We start from the raw sequence: 16,622 nt of genomic DNA, 5'->3' as shown, positions 1-16,622 counted from the left end.
GGAGATGCTGGTCTCTTCCTCTTTCCTCATTGCCAGACCAACACTGCCCTTGCGACAGTCCCAGATCACTCTGGGTGGACCCACCCTGGGGCTGCCGCAACCTGATCTGACCGACTCCCAGATTGAACCAAATGTGGTTTGATGTCCAAGACTCAGACAGATCCAGCTCACAGCTGTAATATCTAACATTCTAATTTATCAAAAGCTTTTTTATTTGTGTGGGACAAACCTATTCAATCTCAGAAGCATATCCCACTATGTTAACAGAAGAAAGGGCCAGTGGGAAGCATGCCAGGTTGGGTGTAGCTGCTTGAAAGGGACCCTGTGTTTTCTGGATGCTTGAGACCACCCTGAGCATTTTCAAGGAAAGGCTGCTCCCAGTTTGGCTCTGAATGCACAAGGCTCATCCGGGGCTTTGCCCATGCAGCTATCAATCCCCAATCTTCCATCCACCTTTGGAGCTGGGGTGGTGGCAGGGATTGTCACACAAGTGCCAGGGCATGTCTGCCCACCTCTGTAGCTCCAGAGGTGGGATGCAGGCTGGCTTTTTCACACACTAATGAAAGCCTCCAATTTCTTTTTCCAAGCACACACCCTTGATATTTTTTAACCCTCCTGATTCTTTCCTTTTTTGCTTTTTAAGAAAAGGATAAAAATCCTAATGATAGATACAGCCCTCTTGCCATACTCCTAGATAGCAAGTCCAAATGTCCTTTTTATTTATATCATACACTTTATATAGGATTACAGAAAAAGTTTTTGATCATTAATCTCTGTTTTATTGGAGGAGTTTGCACTGTTTTAAAATCTGCCCTTTTCCAGCACAGTGCTCTAGGAATTCATTAAAGCTGACTTTCATTCCGACTGAGCTCAGCTCTGAAAAACAGAAATGATTATAAATGCAGGTTGAGCTATATTAATTGTTATTAGAGGGTGAGCTGGCAATATATTTCAATAGTTTGGAAAGGCTGAGCAAAATCTATCTAGAGTGCAATTCAGTTATCACTTACACTTAAGTGTTCTGACAATTTTTGTCTTCCAATATTAAAGACCTGAAAGTTTATGTTGGTGTTAAGGTCTTATTATTACAAGGTTGGGCTTGCCCTCAGAGAAGGCAGAGAAACATATTCACACTTTGTGGGGCAGGGCGGAATGCAATGGGTCTTGCCCTGATTTTGAAACTGATTAACAGAATTAAGGCAGGATCTGCAGGGCCACTAACGTTAGAGCGTTTTGCTAGTGACTTTTAATAGATGCAGAATTTTAGTAAACATAATTGTTGTTATTTATTAGATTTATATACTGCCCTTCATCATTAGATCTCAGGGTGGTTCACAGAATCTTGTTTGGATATGAAATTTAAGATTTCAAATAGGGCTATTGCCCAGCCAACAGTGAAGTTAGTTGATTGGCAGAGTAATGCAAGCCCCGCCCTCTTGCCCTGGGCTGCAGGGGGTGGGGCTGGATTGGACAGAGCAGCCCTTCTGGCCATTGCCTGCATAGTGCTGTCATCACTCCGATATGTGGATTCCACTTCCAACTGCTGAACAGGTGGGGTAGATGTGGTAGTGGCAGGCTTGCCACCAGCAAAAAGCCACAAAATGGTTTTTTTCCCTGATGGCGGGAAGAGGCTGAGCTGCCCCAGAACCCAGGCCCAATCTGGGCTTGAGCACTGTACCAACTCCAGGCTTTTAGTGACCTGTAATCTGCCCACCCACCCACTGGTGGTTGTTCCAATCCAGGCAGCAAGGATTGCGACCTAAACATATGAGTTTTAATTGAGTAATTGACTCTGCATAGATTTGCTTGTAAGCAAAACCAATTATTTTGAGATAGATATCATATGGTTTGTTTCTAGACACACAGCAGGCAAAGGAACATCAAATCTCGTATTGTGTACTCTGGCTGACAGAAGCTCTCCTGGTTCTCAGGTAGACTTCTCTCCGCTTCGCCTGCTCCTTTTTATGTGAAAGTGCCAAAGCTAGAACCATTTGTATACAAAAGAATGTGCTTTATGGCTGAGCTACTGTCCCTCCCCATCATTTCAGAAGAGTGTTAATGTTTCTTCCAAAAAGAGTACAAGCTAAGTGGGCTTTAATCAGGCACACAGTTCAGGGACTTACTGCCCAATGCAATATGGGCTGTATGTAAAGTGAAACTAAAATGAGCAGACAACAGATAACCTGGGCATGTGACTGGACTTCAATTACTATTGTATTTTCATTATTTTTTAAATCTAATGTGTGGTTACCGCAAGCAGGAATATTTACCGTGTGCTTCTTATTTTGCAAAGTGAAGAACAACAATTGTTTATAGAAAACCATCTTTTAATTCTTCAAAGGTTTACATACAAAGAAAAAGTAGACTCTCTCTTTTTTAAATGAACACCTAGCATTAGCACAATATTGTAAATATAAAATCTGTTGTGTCATGTTTCTAAACATGAATCCTGAGTAAGAGTGGAACATATTTATAATATTATTGACTAAAATAATACAGTCCCTTCATTATCAAAAGTGAGATAGCTTTTGTGTTCTATTACAGAACAATGAAAACAAGGCAACAGGTGTATATTTAGCAAACTAGCCTGGATATTCACTGCAAACCTGAACATTTTCCAAAAAATAAAATAAAATGGCAGGTTGTGCACCACAGTAAAAAGCATCAAATTGATGCAGGTGGGATAAAATTTTAACCACAAAATCCAGAATTTATCTATTCTGGTTGCAGTCATCTAATGGTTAAATCAATCCAAGAAAACTTCATTAATAAAACAATTGCAAATCAAACAGGTGTAAACTGTAATATTCATACTGACAAATAAGAAACAGTGATTTTTGAATCCACATTAAAAATAAAATACAAATTCCAAAACATGTATTGGTATTCAGCCCAATTACCGGTAGGTCCTATAAACAAAATACTTCTGGTGACTTTGTAAAATAAGGCAGCTAACTTTTTTTTCTCAAAAATGGTATATACTACTTTAATATTAAGAAGCTGTTTTCAGCAAGACAGCAAAACAAGGTATTTGACCACCACCTTGGGCATAAGATCTTTGCATCATGGAATGCAATATTCAACCTTTGAATAAAGTTTTCAAATTCCATGTGGTAAAAGTGCATAGGAGTGGGATACTGTTAAGAGAAAATATGTCCTTTCACAGTATTCAAATCTCTCTTACAGTTATGTTCACTGTGTCAGTCTAAAGTCAGCATTATGTGAAATAATACATTATTTCTGGAGCAGTACTGTACATCATTCTGAAGGCTTCTTAAAATGTTTTTTCTGCTCCTTGATGTCGTTCCTCTTCTTCATCTGCTTCTTCAATAACCTGAATTTCATCTGCTTGACATAAGGATGTATTCTCTGACTGTTTACTCTCTTCTGATTTATTTAGTTCTTCTTCTTCAACTACTTTCTTCCATACTTTATGATTTTCATTCAAATGGTGTATCAGCTGACAAAATATTCGCTGCCTGCTTTTTCTTCTCTGTAGTTCTGCAAAAGAGGGAAATGCCACTTTTCAAAAGAGGGCTAAACAAGTATGAAACACTTTCCTTATGCTTAGGAAAGTGGTGATACTGAACCAACCTGAATGGCTATGAATACACCTTTGTCAGGCATTCTAGCTGATTAAACAGGGAGCAGGATGTGCTTAAAGGTTAAAGGAGAATGGTCTGTGTGCTCAGAATGATGATGAAAGACGAGCTTTGTGAGATGGCAGGAAGAAAGGACCTGGGGAGTAATGGAACCTTTTAATTGGAAATGGAAATATGAAGGAATTTGGTGCAATGTTTGAATGAGCAGCACAGATCCAAGGGAATTCTGCTGGTGAAATGGGGCTTTCCCTCTCACCTGCAGCCTCACATGCACCCCCAAGATATGTTCCAGAGGGTCAGGGGACTCTATCAAACAGATTGCTGGTGTTCAGGGAGGAAGAGAAGATGGGGAAAGTTCACTCAAGCAGCTTTGAACGTTACCCTTTATAGATACTTGTAATGGTGATATTTTACTATGATATCAGGATCACACAAGAACAATTTATTTATATGCCTCCCATCTGCTACTCTGGGCAGCTTTCAACAAATGTAAAAAGTTAACTAGATCCAAATCCATTTAAAATTCTGTATGTAGTTTAAGTATTTAGACTTACTTGTGCTTAAATCTTCCATCTCATCGTCTTCACTGTCCAACTCTTCTTCATCATAATCTTCAGAGCTTTCCATATCATCATCTTTTTGATCAATCCACTGGCCTGGAAGCAAGCCAGCTGCATCATAAGAGTTACAGAGAGGACCAACAATATGAGTAATAAAAGATTCTTGAAGTTTTGCAAGTTGAGGAGAACGTCTATCCATAAAAGGGCTAATGGGTAATCCCAGACTTGCCTCTTCATCTCCCTGTAAATTCATAAATACAAACACTTAGAAAAGATTGGGTATCAGTGCAAAGTTTGGTAACTGGAGCACATAAAACAAAAACAAACAGCCAATATTTCAATAAGGAGTTGTGTTACATTTGTTCTAGTCTTATAGAGCATCACAAAGAACATATTATCAGCAGATATTTCCTTATGAAACTACACTGTAATCACACTTTCTAAGCAGCAGTCATGGAATATATAAAGCTGGTTTATGCCACGCCCAGCATGTAAATACAATATTTAAATAAGTATTGCTACAAACTACAGCTGCCATCTGCTGATAGCCAGTAACCATTGGTCATGAAAACAGACTTTTGCATCATGATACAAATGGATACAGTTGCACTTTTCCTACTAAGCTATAGTTATGCCAATAGCCAGTGTTAGAAGCTAAGATATGAAAGCTAGGAGCTAAATGGCACCTTAAACCTTGGTTATGGGCGCAACAATGGAAAGTCTAGGCATGCTGTTTTATAACAATACAAAGCTGAAAATGAATGAACAGCAGCTAAAATATTATGTTCATTTTCCACATGGTTTAGTCCTTCCCCTGCCCATCCCCCTAATAATCTTAAGAGAGTCTCCAGTTTTCAAAGAGTAGCTGGAAGTGCGGAGGCAGAAAAAGGTCCTCCGTTCCTTCCATTCTGCAGTTTTAATCTGAAATCTTAGGTGCAGTACTGAGCCCAGAGCTCAAAACTGCTCTCCCTAATGAAATTCCGTTGCAAAATGTGCCTAAAACAATGGGAGTTTATAACTAAAACATATGAATAGAATTCTTTAAACTGTACAAATCTTTCAAAAATTCTGATTTCCCAGGCCTACCTGCTCATAAAATTCATTGACAATGCCCTCTGTCCATTTCAAGTGCAGATCTCTAACTTTTGCTGGACCATTGATATCTGCAAGCTTGATGCATATCTGACACACTAATAAACGGTCACTCTCATTACTCCATTCTATACCATGACTGTTTACATCATTAGCCTGTTTGGAAGAAAAAACAGTTTTTAGTATTTTGGTTTACTAATGTCCACAGTCTATTTCTTTCAGACTTAGATTCAGTGGACTTGCCATTCATCATATAAGGAAGAGCATTATTTATATTATACATTGTGCAAAACAATCAATACTATTCATGACTCCCAGTTCAATGGGTCTCCCTCTCTAGTAAGTGTATGGAAAATAGCAGCTTTAGGCTGCTGTTGTAGACACACTTGCCTGGGAGAATAATCTTCCCTCATGTACCTACCTGACTGCTTGCTTGATCTGCAGTTCAGTGCCATATAATGTTTGTTCCACATCTATGAGGAATTAATATTTCAGTATGGCATCCATGCTTTGAAATTTCTGGCCTACGAATACTATTGTTATAGTACTGCATGCTTGCTAAAAAAAATTATTTCAGCAAATGCATGCAAATGTAAATTCTGTTAAGCTTATCTGCATATTGTGGATAATTATTATAATTCTGTACATCACTTTAAAAGATTTTTTTGACTCAGTGGTTAAAAAAACTTACTGCATTTTTCCATGTATAAGACACCCCCATGTATAAGATGGTCCCTATTTTGGGGGACTCCAAATTAAGAAAACATCCCCCCAGCACTACCCGTGTATAAGAAGAGCCCCAATTTTAAACCAATTTTTTTTTGGGGGGGGGGGGAACCCTATACACGAAAAAAACACGGTAACTAAATATGTAAAGCTAAGTTTTAATCATTATGGTATATAGCCTGCATGCAGGCATAAACTTGGGCTACAAACCTTGGCATTAAATTCAGCAAGAAAATCGAAATGTTTCTTAAGATCTGTAGCAAGAATTGCTTCAATCACTAAAAATCGCAATCGCTTGAATTGTACATGATCAAGATTAGGCAAAAAGTTATATTCTGGCAGAGATAAGAAGAGGCTCCATGCAGAGGCAGCATGATGATTTTCTAGAACTGATCTGTCGTTGTACAGCACAGCCTGCAAAATTAATACACATCCTTTAAAGATTGACATTTCACAAAAATGTATAGACCAAATAAAATTTCTGACTCCAGAGATAATTCAGAGCAAAATTAATGTATAAGCAGGTCCATGTTTTACAATTAATCTGCTGGCAGTTTGTTGTACCTGAAAATATTGGGAAGAACTGTGGTTGTGATATTTCCTCCAAATGTTTTCAAAATATTTAAACTGTAGCCTTATTAGAGCATTTTAGAAATGCTCCCTTGGAGAAGGAAAAATGGGGATTTTGGGTCAGTTTCAAACTGACTGCACAGAAACCCATTCCTTCCCCCTTCAAAACAGTCAAAGCAATTAACCAAAGGATGGCCCTATAAATCAGTTACCGATATATTTAATCCAGTATTACAAAAGCAAATCTTAGCCGGGTATTTTCAAAAGCTGATATGATGAGGTTTCCTGCCTCAAGCAACAGGAGGAACAATATTACGCACTTGGTAGTGTCCTGGTGCCAACTGGGGAAAATCCCATTCCAGGCAATCAAAAGCTTTCTTGAGCAAAACTATATTGTAAGGTTTATCAGTTTTATTTATGTTATGTATTGCATTTATAACTTTTCTTATGTTTGAATACAATTTTCATTTATGAAGCCTGCTTGGCTATTCAGAATGGAATTTCCCATTACAATGTTTATCTTTTTTGCTATTACATCCAGCTATGTTTTAAAATCCTGTTATAAAAGTGCAGTAAGACTATATAATTGGAACACTGATGAGGTATATGTGTATTACTATTAATCTTGTTTGTTCTGATGTGTTTGGGAATATATGATTTTGCATGATTTCCTTTAGCACAGTACCCATCTATCAAACACATTTAAAAGTCAGCAAATATTAATGCATGTGTCTGCTAAATTTCAGGAATCGAATTGAATACCAGAAACTTTCCAGAAGACCAAACATCCTACCTGAGGAGCATTTGTAGCTACCAGAAAAGCATTTGTACGGCCAGGATGATCATAATCATGCATAGCTGCTGCAATATAAAGAGCCATTAATTCTAAGGCTGGAATATTTGAGGCTAAGCATCCATAATTTTCATCAACCATAGCACAACTCCTGGAGGAAATAAAGGCAACTCGGTCAGCTGAAATATCATCTTCTGTATCTGGGGAAATAACAGACATGAACTTACATTTTAAGAATATTCAGCGATAGCATCTTCATAAATATTTATGTTAAACCCATCAATGAACAGATTTCACTGTGTTGAGTTTAAATTTTAAAAATTAAATTTAAAAAAGCTGTATTTCTTGTATCTGAATGATCCTATGTAATTGCGATGCATCAGAAATAAATACTTCCTTCTAAGACACACATGCAATTCAAGTCCCCCACCCAAAGATATTATGATGCTTTTATTATATAAAGAACACATAATTTTAAAAAAATATTGCCTTACTATTACTATTTCTATTGTGTAAAACTAAGGCTAAACAATTTCCTTTAAGTCATACTGGGTTAAACTTAACAGAACATTTTAAGATGAGTATATATTAATTAAAGTAAGACCTTGAATGTTCAGGACTATTTCATTTTTACATTGGAATAATTAGGAAAAGCTCTAATTAAGTTAAATAGTTTAGCCTTAGGTATTTTTAGTCTGAGACGTTTCATTTCTTAATTAAATAAAGAAATATTAGCCTAATGTATTTTAGTTGCTAGAAACATGCTGACCACTGCAGGAAGATATAGGTCTCATTCTGGATAAGAGATCTAAGTGAAACAGTTTCCTTGGCTAGGAAGCAAAGCATGTCAGCAATTATTCAATCAATTATCCTAAAACCAGACACACAGTGCTTGTAAATGACATAGACTGTTAGTTCTATCTTTCAACCATGAAATCTACAAGTAATAAGAGAAAAAAATAGGAGACATTTCCTCCACTTCAAATATATTCATTTTATATTATGGTGGGGGGGTCTCTGTGGAAGACCAAACGAAGTCACATACCAATGTCTGCTCCAGTTATAGAATCACTATATAGTTGCTGAAATCCAGGAATTGGTCTTGTTGTAAGATACCAAACAGCATGAAGAACATCTGTTGCATGTATTCGATTGTGATCTAAAATAAGATTTTTTTAATTAAATCCAAATGTTATCATAATATAAACTAAACATACCATCTGTAACCTGCTAGCAGTGAAGCACTTAGAACACAGGATGGAAGAGGCAAAAAATGCCTTAGGAATTTAGACTGAACAGCTTCTGTAGATTAAAGGCGATCGCCTATGCAAATCTGAGCCCCATATAATAACTGTGCTAGGGGGGTTTAGCTTTAAATATTTTAAGTGCTGATGGTATGTGATTGCCACCTTTCGTATGGAAAAAGCATGTCAGAATCTTGGCACTCTGAAATGCTTTTTCCTTTGCATATTTCTGATGTGCTCCCCATGACCCTGTTGACTGAAAAATAAGGCCAAGGTATTTAAAGACTTTTAACTTGTTTGATCAACTGATTATCCATATAGCGTGTATGGGCCCTATAGTTTCTTGAAAACACTATGACTTTAGTTTTCTTGTAATTCACAGCCAGCTGTTCTCTGAAAGTTCATACACTTCCTTACTGGTGGGGTAAAAAATCTGGCCCTTTGACAGCATTGCCTGCACACAGGACTTCTTCCTTTTACATAGGGCTTTCAGACATCCTCCCCACCCCACCCCCCATTTGAGGCAACTGGGGCTCCAAATCACCAGATGATTGACAGATTAATGGCCCCATGCACCCTCCTCCAGGGGAGATAAGGATCTGGCCTACTGGCCAGAAAGGTCCCCCATCCTCTAATGACAGTACGGGGGGGGGGGGTGAGTGACAAATGTGTCAACATTCTAAAGGTACTCAAACCCCACAATTATGTGCCAAAAAAAGCTCAGCATGGGGTGTATTAGCTGCTACAAATAAGCTATTTGAGCTATTTCTCAAAGTATCTTCCACACAAGTTTTTCAAGAATATTTCAACAATGTTGCAGACAAGCATAATGGCATGGTAGAGTGAAGGAAGAGTTAAAGAAGCAGGTAGGAGTTGTTTCAAAATTAAAGTTTGTCTGCAATAAGAGAAATAGATATGTGAATATTTAAGGTGGCTGTTGATAATTCTGTCAGAAATCCCCTGGCATTATACCACCAAGAAAACTAAAATTGCTAAAATTCCTTGAATCGGAGGACAATGTTTGAAACTCCCATTGTTCTAGGCACATTTGTGACAGAGAATTTAATTAGGGTGAGCAGTTTTTGAGCTCTGGGCACAGTACTGTGCCTAAGATTTCAGATTAAAACTGCAGAGTGGAAGAAAAGAAGGACATTTTTTCTGCCTCCCCACTTCCAGCTACTCTCTGAAGACTGGAGAAGAGACCCTCTTAAGAATATTAAGGGGGTGGGCAGGGGAAAGTCTAGAACATGTGAAAAATGAACATAATATTTTAGCTGCAGTTCATTCATTTTCAGCTTTGTATTCTTGTTATAAAATAGCGCGGTTGCGCCCATAAGGTGCCATTTAGCTCCTAGCTGTCATATCTTGGTTTCTAACACTGTGGGAGTGGGGAGTTTATTTAGATGGGTTTGAATACTGATGGTGTATGTGAGAAAGAATAAAGAATAAAAATTAAAAGACAGTCCAAGTTATTTAAAAGTTTCAGCATTAAACTTTCTACAAGACTGATTAATATATCCTTGTATTTACGAAGCTAGCAAATGATTTACATGCATACAGTTCATTTTATCCATTTTTGTTATCACATTATTAGCAATTTAAATCTATTTATTGTTATTCTTCCAAAACGTATGAAAAATATTAATAAAAGAAACCCAGCCATCATTATCATAGTATTACATTGCAGCATCAGATATTTGAAAATAGGACTAACATGATAAACTACGCAGTGTGGCTTAAAGGAAAAAAATAATAATCCTAATGTTGTAAGGTATTACTTACAGGGAATGTCTCGATAACCATTTTCTAGTGCCTGAAAGTAGTTCATGAATTGCCGAGTTGGAATTTTGAATATTTCAAATAAACCAGTGTCTTGAAACAATGTGAATGCAACCTGAACACAGAATATAATTATTTTTATTGTAAGGAAAGTTAATGTACAATTATTTATGCTTCCTTTTTTTAGGTTTTACATTTTGTCTTTTAAAAGAAAACTACATTTTTTAAAAATAATAATTAAATATTAGGATCAAATATATAGAATACTAAGAATGTTAGGATGGCACATTATAAATAAACAATGAAGTGGATAAAGCTGTTAGGTCTGCATCCAAAAAGCAGAAGCACTAGCAGAACAGGCTTTCTCACTTACTCCTCAACATAGCAAACCCCTCTGTCCTCCAAAAACTGCTCCTGAGGGTGAAGAGCCTCTCTAGAATATGGGATGTGGTATAGGGAAAAGATCAGTGGTTCACCTTACACAAGCAGATCAAGCTATGGATATCTTAAGTTAAAACCTAATGCAATTTTACTACTAACCAATTATTGAGGTTTCCTAACCAAAGAGGTTTAGTTATTAATTAGTAAAAACCATCTAATTACTGCTCTCTAAAAGAATTCTGTGTATAATTCACAAGAATGTGTGTTATTTATTAGGCTTACATGCAACTATTTATATTTTAAACATTGCGTTGAATCTCCTCTGGCAACTCCCACTCCATTTTCTAAGTTCCTGACTACAGTATGGCACAACATCTACATGAACATTAATAATGTTCACTGCTGACCAGAACTGTGACTAGTAAGTATATGAGGAGGGGAGAACAGCAGAGATTAATCTGTTTGCTCTGCCATCCCCTTGTGTCATTCTGCATCCACTACATCGTTGGTAAAAGTTTCAGAGATGCAGAGTGCTTTTGATCAGCTTGGGCTGGGGGCCTAGCTATGCCCCTATCTGGACGGGCTAGCCTAACATCTGTTATCTATGCTCTGTAACCTCTAGATTAGAGTAGTACAATGCATTATAGGTGCAGCTGCCTTTGAAGACAGCTTGGAAAACTGCTGGTGGTGCAGAATTTTGCTGACTGGAGTAAGATGGTCTGAACAAATAGCACCAATTCTGGCACTACCTGGAGATTGTCTGACTCCAGGTGAACCAACCCACACCCTGCATTCTTCACCCAAGGCCCTCCGAGGTTCCATCTCTGAGGAAAGTGGGGGGCGGGGACACAACATGAGAATGGGCCTTCTCAGTGGTGGCACCCCAGTTTTGGAATGCTTTCCCCAGAGAGGCATGCCTGACACCTTCAGTGTCTGTTTTTAGTTGCTAGGTAAAAACATCTTTATTTGCCCAGGCCTATGGAATTTAATTCTCTGCATATTTTTAGTGGGGGTTTTATTATTGTTTTACACCTATTTTTAAATCTTTGTTTTTGTATGTTCCTTTGATGTAATTTTTTGAAAAAGGTGACAAACAAACAATCTTCACAAGTATAGGAAGCTGAATGTTTACTATACACAGTTCCAGAATGCTCTCTACTTTCCTTTTTAATCAAGACTTAAAAGTAGGGTCGCTACCTTTTAAAATACAGGACAGGTTGAGCAAAACAAAGGACAGGTTGGGGTGGGGATGGGGGGCACACACACTAAGAGTGGCACCACATCCTCCCTCCCCACTTTGGGATATTCCAAAGTTCTCTAAATGCAAAACAACATTTCCTACATTTAACATTTATCCACATGTAAGCTTAGAAAAATAGCATAATTCTATAATAGCACACACACAGCCTAGAAGGTGTTCATGTGTAACAAATGACATATATCTAGGAACAACCAACCTGACTAAGGATTCTTCCAGATTTGTCTCCCATTTTTTCAACAAGATCAAATATCTGGAAATTCCAGTTGTTCATCTTCTCCATTAATGAATCATGGTCTTCTGTTAGAATCAGTTCTAATGAAGGAGCTGTCTCCATCTGTATAAGAAAAGTATAACATATAAAAGTACTAACTTATTATATGCATTTAGTTTTATATTTAAATAAGTCCACAATCTTCTGAGGCTAGTTAATGTAATCACTTTGCATATGATTGGACATTGCTAAACTTGATCAAACTAGGTAAGATAGTGTTTACAAAATAGGATTTATTTAGCAACATGTATATCCTATCTTCCATCATCCAAGGGAGCATACATGTGGTGCCCATATGAACAACCTTCCAGGCACTGACCAAATCCAGACCGGCCTAGATTCAGCAAGGTGGTTGCCTCCTGATACTCTGGGACAAATTTATGTAATCTGAAGCACTGGGTTTTTAAAAACCACAGAATGATTACTTGCTGTGCAGGAGCAACCGCCCAAGATCTCTGGCTCAAAAAAACATTTAACGTCACATCAGAATAATGAACATGAGCCAAATCTGTGGTATCTAAAATAATTTCAGGAATTGCTCTATTATCATAATGCATAAAACTCTGTTAGTCTTACTTTCCCAGCAGAATCCCTAAAATATTCGCTAGTCTGCCCCATTCATTCAAGCAGCTATTCTGACTGCCAAACTGGGCTTTGAGGAGACTTTAGCACAGCACAAAACTGTAGTAACTCTTGAGCACTATTTGGCAGCTAACATCTACTCTTGGCTGTTCAAGAACCTGTGGATCTAGTACTTTATTTTTTTATTTGGCTTCTCTCTTGTTTCGTTTTCTATACCCTCATGCTCATATCCATGATGCAGACACCACTGCCAAATGAGGACTAACTGTCCAGCAGTGATCTTTGCCTATGTTAGCAATGCTAGGGCAAAGACTAATATGTTACAAGAACTAGTACTTCTTTGCAGATACTGATATTTGTGTAAAACAACATCCTTAATTATTTTATGGGAAGATAGCTATCATATACTTAAAAGGAAATTGTACTTCTTGATCATGTTGACTTCTGATATGAGTGTATCTCTATTTCCACTCGCCTCTGCTTAAACTGGAAGGTGAGATGGATGTGGAGCTAAGTCTTCCCTTTTCACTTGCTACACACAATCCTCCCTAATGGGCACAGGTTAGAAAGGGGGGGGGGCTGTACCACAGCAGGCCCAATAGGAACCTCATGAACACAGCTGTCTTCCTGTCACCATCCTGGGTTTCTGCTGGAGCAGAACTGTGGAGAAGGGCCGAAAAAGAAGTATTTGCTCCATCAACAAAACATAAGCAGATAATATACTATTGCTGTAGAAAAGTGCCTATATGGGCATCAATGATATAATATGTGTAGAGTTTGGAAGAGCGCAGAAATCTAACAAAAATTATTGATGATATGAGGAGGAGGAGGAGAGGAAGAGGAAGAGGAAGAGGAAGAGGAAGAGGAAGAAGAAGAAGAAGAAGAAGAAGAAGAAGAAGATGATGATTTTATACCACCCCACCCCACCCCCTAATGGGACTCAAGTCAGCTTACATATGAAAACAAGAATACTTAAAACATAGAAAAATCAATCATTAAATTATAATTAAACACTGGTAGAATTAACACTATACATAATCATAGAATTGTAGAGTTGAAAGGGACCGCACGGGTAATCTAGTCCAACCCCTTACAGTCCAGGAATCTCAACATGCAGTCCCCCATCCAATGTGAAACCATACTGGACCCTGATTAGCAGTTTTATTGCTGCATAAAATATGTTTAAAACAAACCAAGAATTATAATAAAAACAGCAGGTCTCAACCATGATTTTGGTTGTGCCTGGTGATCACTTGGAGAAGTCATATCTCCACATGTTGGGTATTGGAATATAGAAAATAAAAAGCTACTTTATGTTCTGAATCCTATATTTATCATGCTTTTAACCCATGTTTTTACGGAGTTTTCACATTTTGAAAGTTAATTCTAGACATTTTGAAAGTTAATTCTAGTTCAGAATATTGTATGTGAAGCACTGATGTTATAAAACAAATAAAATATACCACGTTGCAATAAAATAGTATGTCTCTATTAAAAACATGAATTGCATCACTACAGTATTACTGCAATGATAACCTTACATTAGTTTGATCCATTTGATGACAGTGATTTTCAGTATCATCCTGCTTTTTCTCTATAAGGTGAGCAGAGTCTTTTGAAATAGTATTATTTGCATCTTCACCTTAAGAAATGTAAACAATACAGTGAGTTTAACATAAGTAAATTTAACAACAAAAATTCATAATGCTTTATTTGAATTTTTTATGGGAAGCAACTCATAGATGGGATCAAATGAATTTTTAAAATTGCTCTTATTAAGTCTCAACCACAGGCCAGCTTCATCAGTTCCTCCCTGAACTCCCAGCTATAGTAGCTATTCCATTAGCCTATAGGAGAGAGTGAGAGAGCCACTCTATGTGCTCTGCGGAAAGACCGGCAACTTTAGGCTCCTGCACTCCTTGGAATACTTCCATTCCAGCTTTTCATTACAAATATTCTATAGCTAAGTTTGCTTTTCTCTTCGTCCTTCCCAATGCCACTCCCTTTAGTTTCATGCTTTTAGATTGTAAGCATGCTACAAGCACTTGGACTGCCATTCTCATATATATATATATATATATATATATATATATCTCATAACAATATATAGCAAACACCATTACACGTCAAACATCCTTGCTTCTGATACAAGAAAACAAGTGCAATAAAAAAGAAAAGAAAGGATATGATATATGAAAATGGGAGAGGGACAACATAACAAAAACTCTGTAATACCATGAATAAATCAAAAGGAAAAATATATTCATTTACTTTGTCATTCCAGAAATGTGAAAATAATGACATTTGTAAGTTGCTCTGGGAACTTCTTTTGGCTAAAGAGCAAGATAAAAATGCTTTGAAGAACATAAAATAGTTGTCTTACTTCAGACATATATAGCTGTATTTTTTAAGTATGGCTAAAGTTGTGACAAAATAGATAAAAATATTTGCATACAATTTTCATATCTGATTGAAGTCAAGTTCTCTATTTCAACAGATCTGGAATATTTACTCTTATTACAAGTTCATTTTTGGGGGGAGGAATAAAACAAAGACTATAAATTATAGGTGTAATTCATAATCCCACCTGATTTTTGACTCTGATGTTCTGTAGCAGATTCAGATAATGAGGATGCAACAGACTTGAATATCTGTCGTCCACAACTTAAGAAAAATAAAACAGTTATTTCTAATTTCTATTTTTGAATACTTTTCTTAAGTCTTGTTTGCAGAAACATCCATTAAACCACTGATAGAATATCACTGAAGCAGCTTTTATACAGTGTTCACAATCATGAGATTTTAGCTATATCCAAGAAGGCTTAGAGGTCCAAGACTCTTTTCTATTATTATTTTTTCAAGTGTCGGTGTCCCACACAGATTCACAGATAGTATATAGGTACAAATGTCTACAAAACAGGAAGATTCATAAAGAGCAGTCATGCCATCTTTTCTCTTACAGCTGGCTGCTTATAGGATCCTCATGGTGGAAAGATTATTTAAGCAGGAGGAAAAACAGCCCAAAAACACAATATATTGAGAGTGGTGAGAGCACAACTCAAGTATTGAGATAAAAGAGTACTTAAGAAGCAGTTAAGAAATAATGGCCCCTCTCAACCTTCTACCAAAGAAATATCCAAGACAGTATATGATAAGAAATTTTATTCTGATGACACATGAATCACTGATTAAATAAAAAGAGAGCATTACCTACTACATGTATAATGTGAAGATGTGCTAAGTTGTTGCTGATAATCTGAAGGACTAACCGTGCATCCCACAGATTTATGCATATTAACACTTGACTTAGTAAGGAAATCAGCAGTATCAGGAAATTCTACAGGTGACCGGTGGTACACACTTGACAGAAATCCATTACTTGATGAGGCCACAGGACTTAGATTTGGAGAAGTTCCTAAAGGAAACAGAGGCATAAAATGTTGGAAGTCATAAATATATCTTAAAGTGCAACTTGTGCATATTTAAGAACAGTGCCTTAAATTTTCCAGAAAATAAAAGATGACTGACAAAAACAAAAATGTATCTTATCTCATAGCTCTTGCAGATAACAGAATCACACATACACTGGAAGTAATATGCTGCAGAATCTCTCCGTTGGCTATTCTCTTCTTATAGGGGTCAAGCAGATGTCTATGAGAAGCCCAAATGCAGGATACGTTTCCTGCTTCTAATCACCAGCAACTGGTATTCAAAGCCTTATCCTCCATGAATCAGACTACTGTAATTCACCTTTAAAGCTG

The 16,622-nt window shown here is 37.1% G+C and overlaps 1 protein-coding gene across 1 annotated transcript in view; it reads right to left on the bottom strand.

Annotated features, from left to right (window-relative positions):
• Window positions 1-2,315: 2,315 nt before the first annotated feature.
• The window catches only part of PDE3B (phosphodiesterase 3B), a 50,091-nt gene continuing 35,784 nt past the window's right edge, over window positions 2,316-16,622 (bottom strand). The window contains exons 6-16 of the mRNA XM_080975133.1: window positions 16,072-16,276; window positions 15,449-15,525; window positions 14,403-14,503; window positions 12,205-12,342; window positions 10,370-10,481; window positions 8,389-8,502; window positions 7,344-7,543; window positions 6,191-6,394; window positions 5,249-5,410; window positions 4,157-4,403; window positions 2,316-3,501 (exon numbers count right to left, since the gene is read on the bottom strand). Coding sequence (XP_080831259.1) covers window positions 3,275-3,501; window positions 4,157-4,403; window positions 5,249-5,410; window positions 6,191-6,394; window positions 7,344-7,543; window positions 8,389-8,502; window positions 10,370-10,481; window positions 12,205-12,342; window positions 14,403-14,503; window positions 15,449-15,525; window positions 16,072-16,276 — 1,787 coding nt within the window. The 3' untranslated portion in view covers window positions 2,316-3,274. The remainder of the gene's footprint in view (window positions 3,502-4,156; window positions 4,404-5,248; window positions 5,411-6,190; window positions 6,395-7,343; window positions 7,544-8,388; window positions 8,503-10,369; window positions 10,482-12,204; window positions 12,343-14,402; window positions 14,504-15,448; window positions 15,526-16,071; window positions 16,277-16,622) is intronic.

The sequence above is a fragment of the Podarcis pityusensis genome (assembly GCF_964106645.2).
Source record: "Podarcis pityusensis genome assembly, chromosome: 1".
In the NCBI taxonomy this organism is placed as follows: Eukaryota; Metazoa; Chordata; class Lepidosauria; order Squamata; family Lacertidae; genus Podarcis; species Podarcis pityusensis.
Note: the sequence above shows the minus strand (reverse complement) of the source record. Positions and strands in the feature narration are given on the sequence as shown.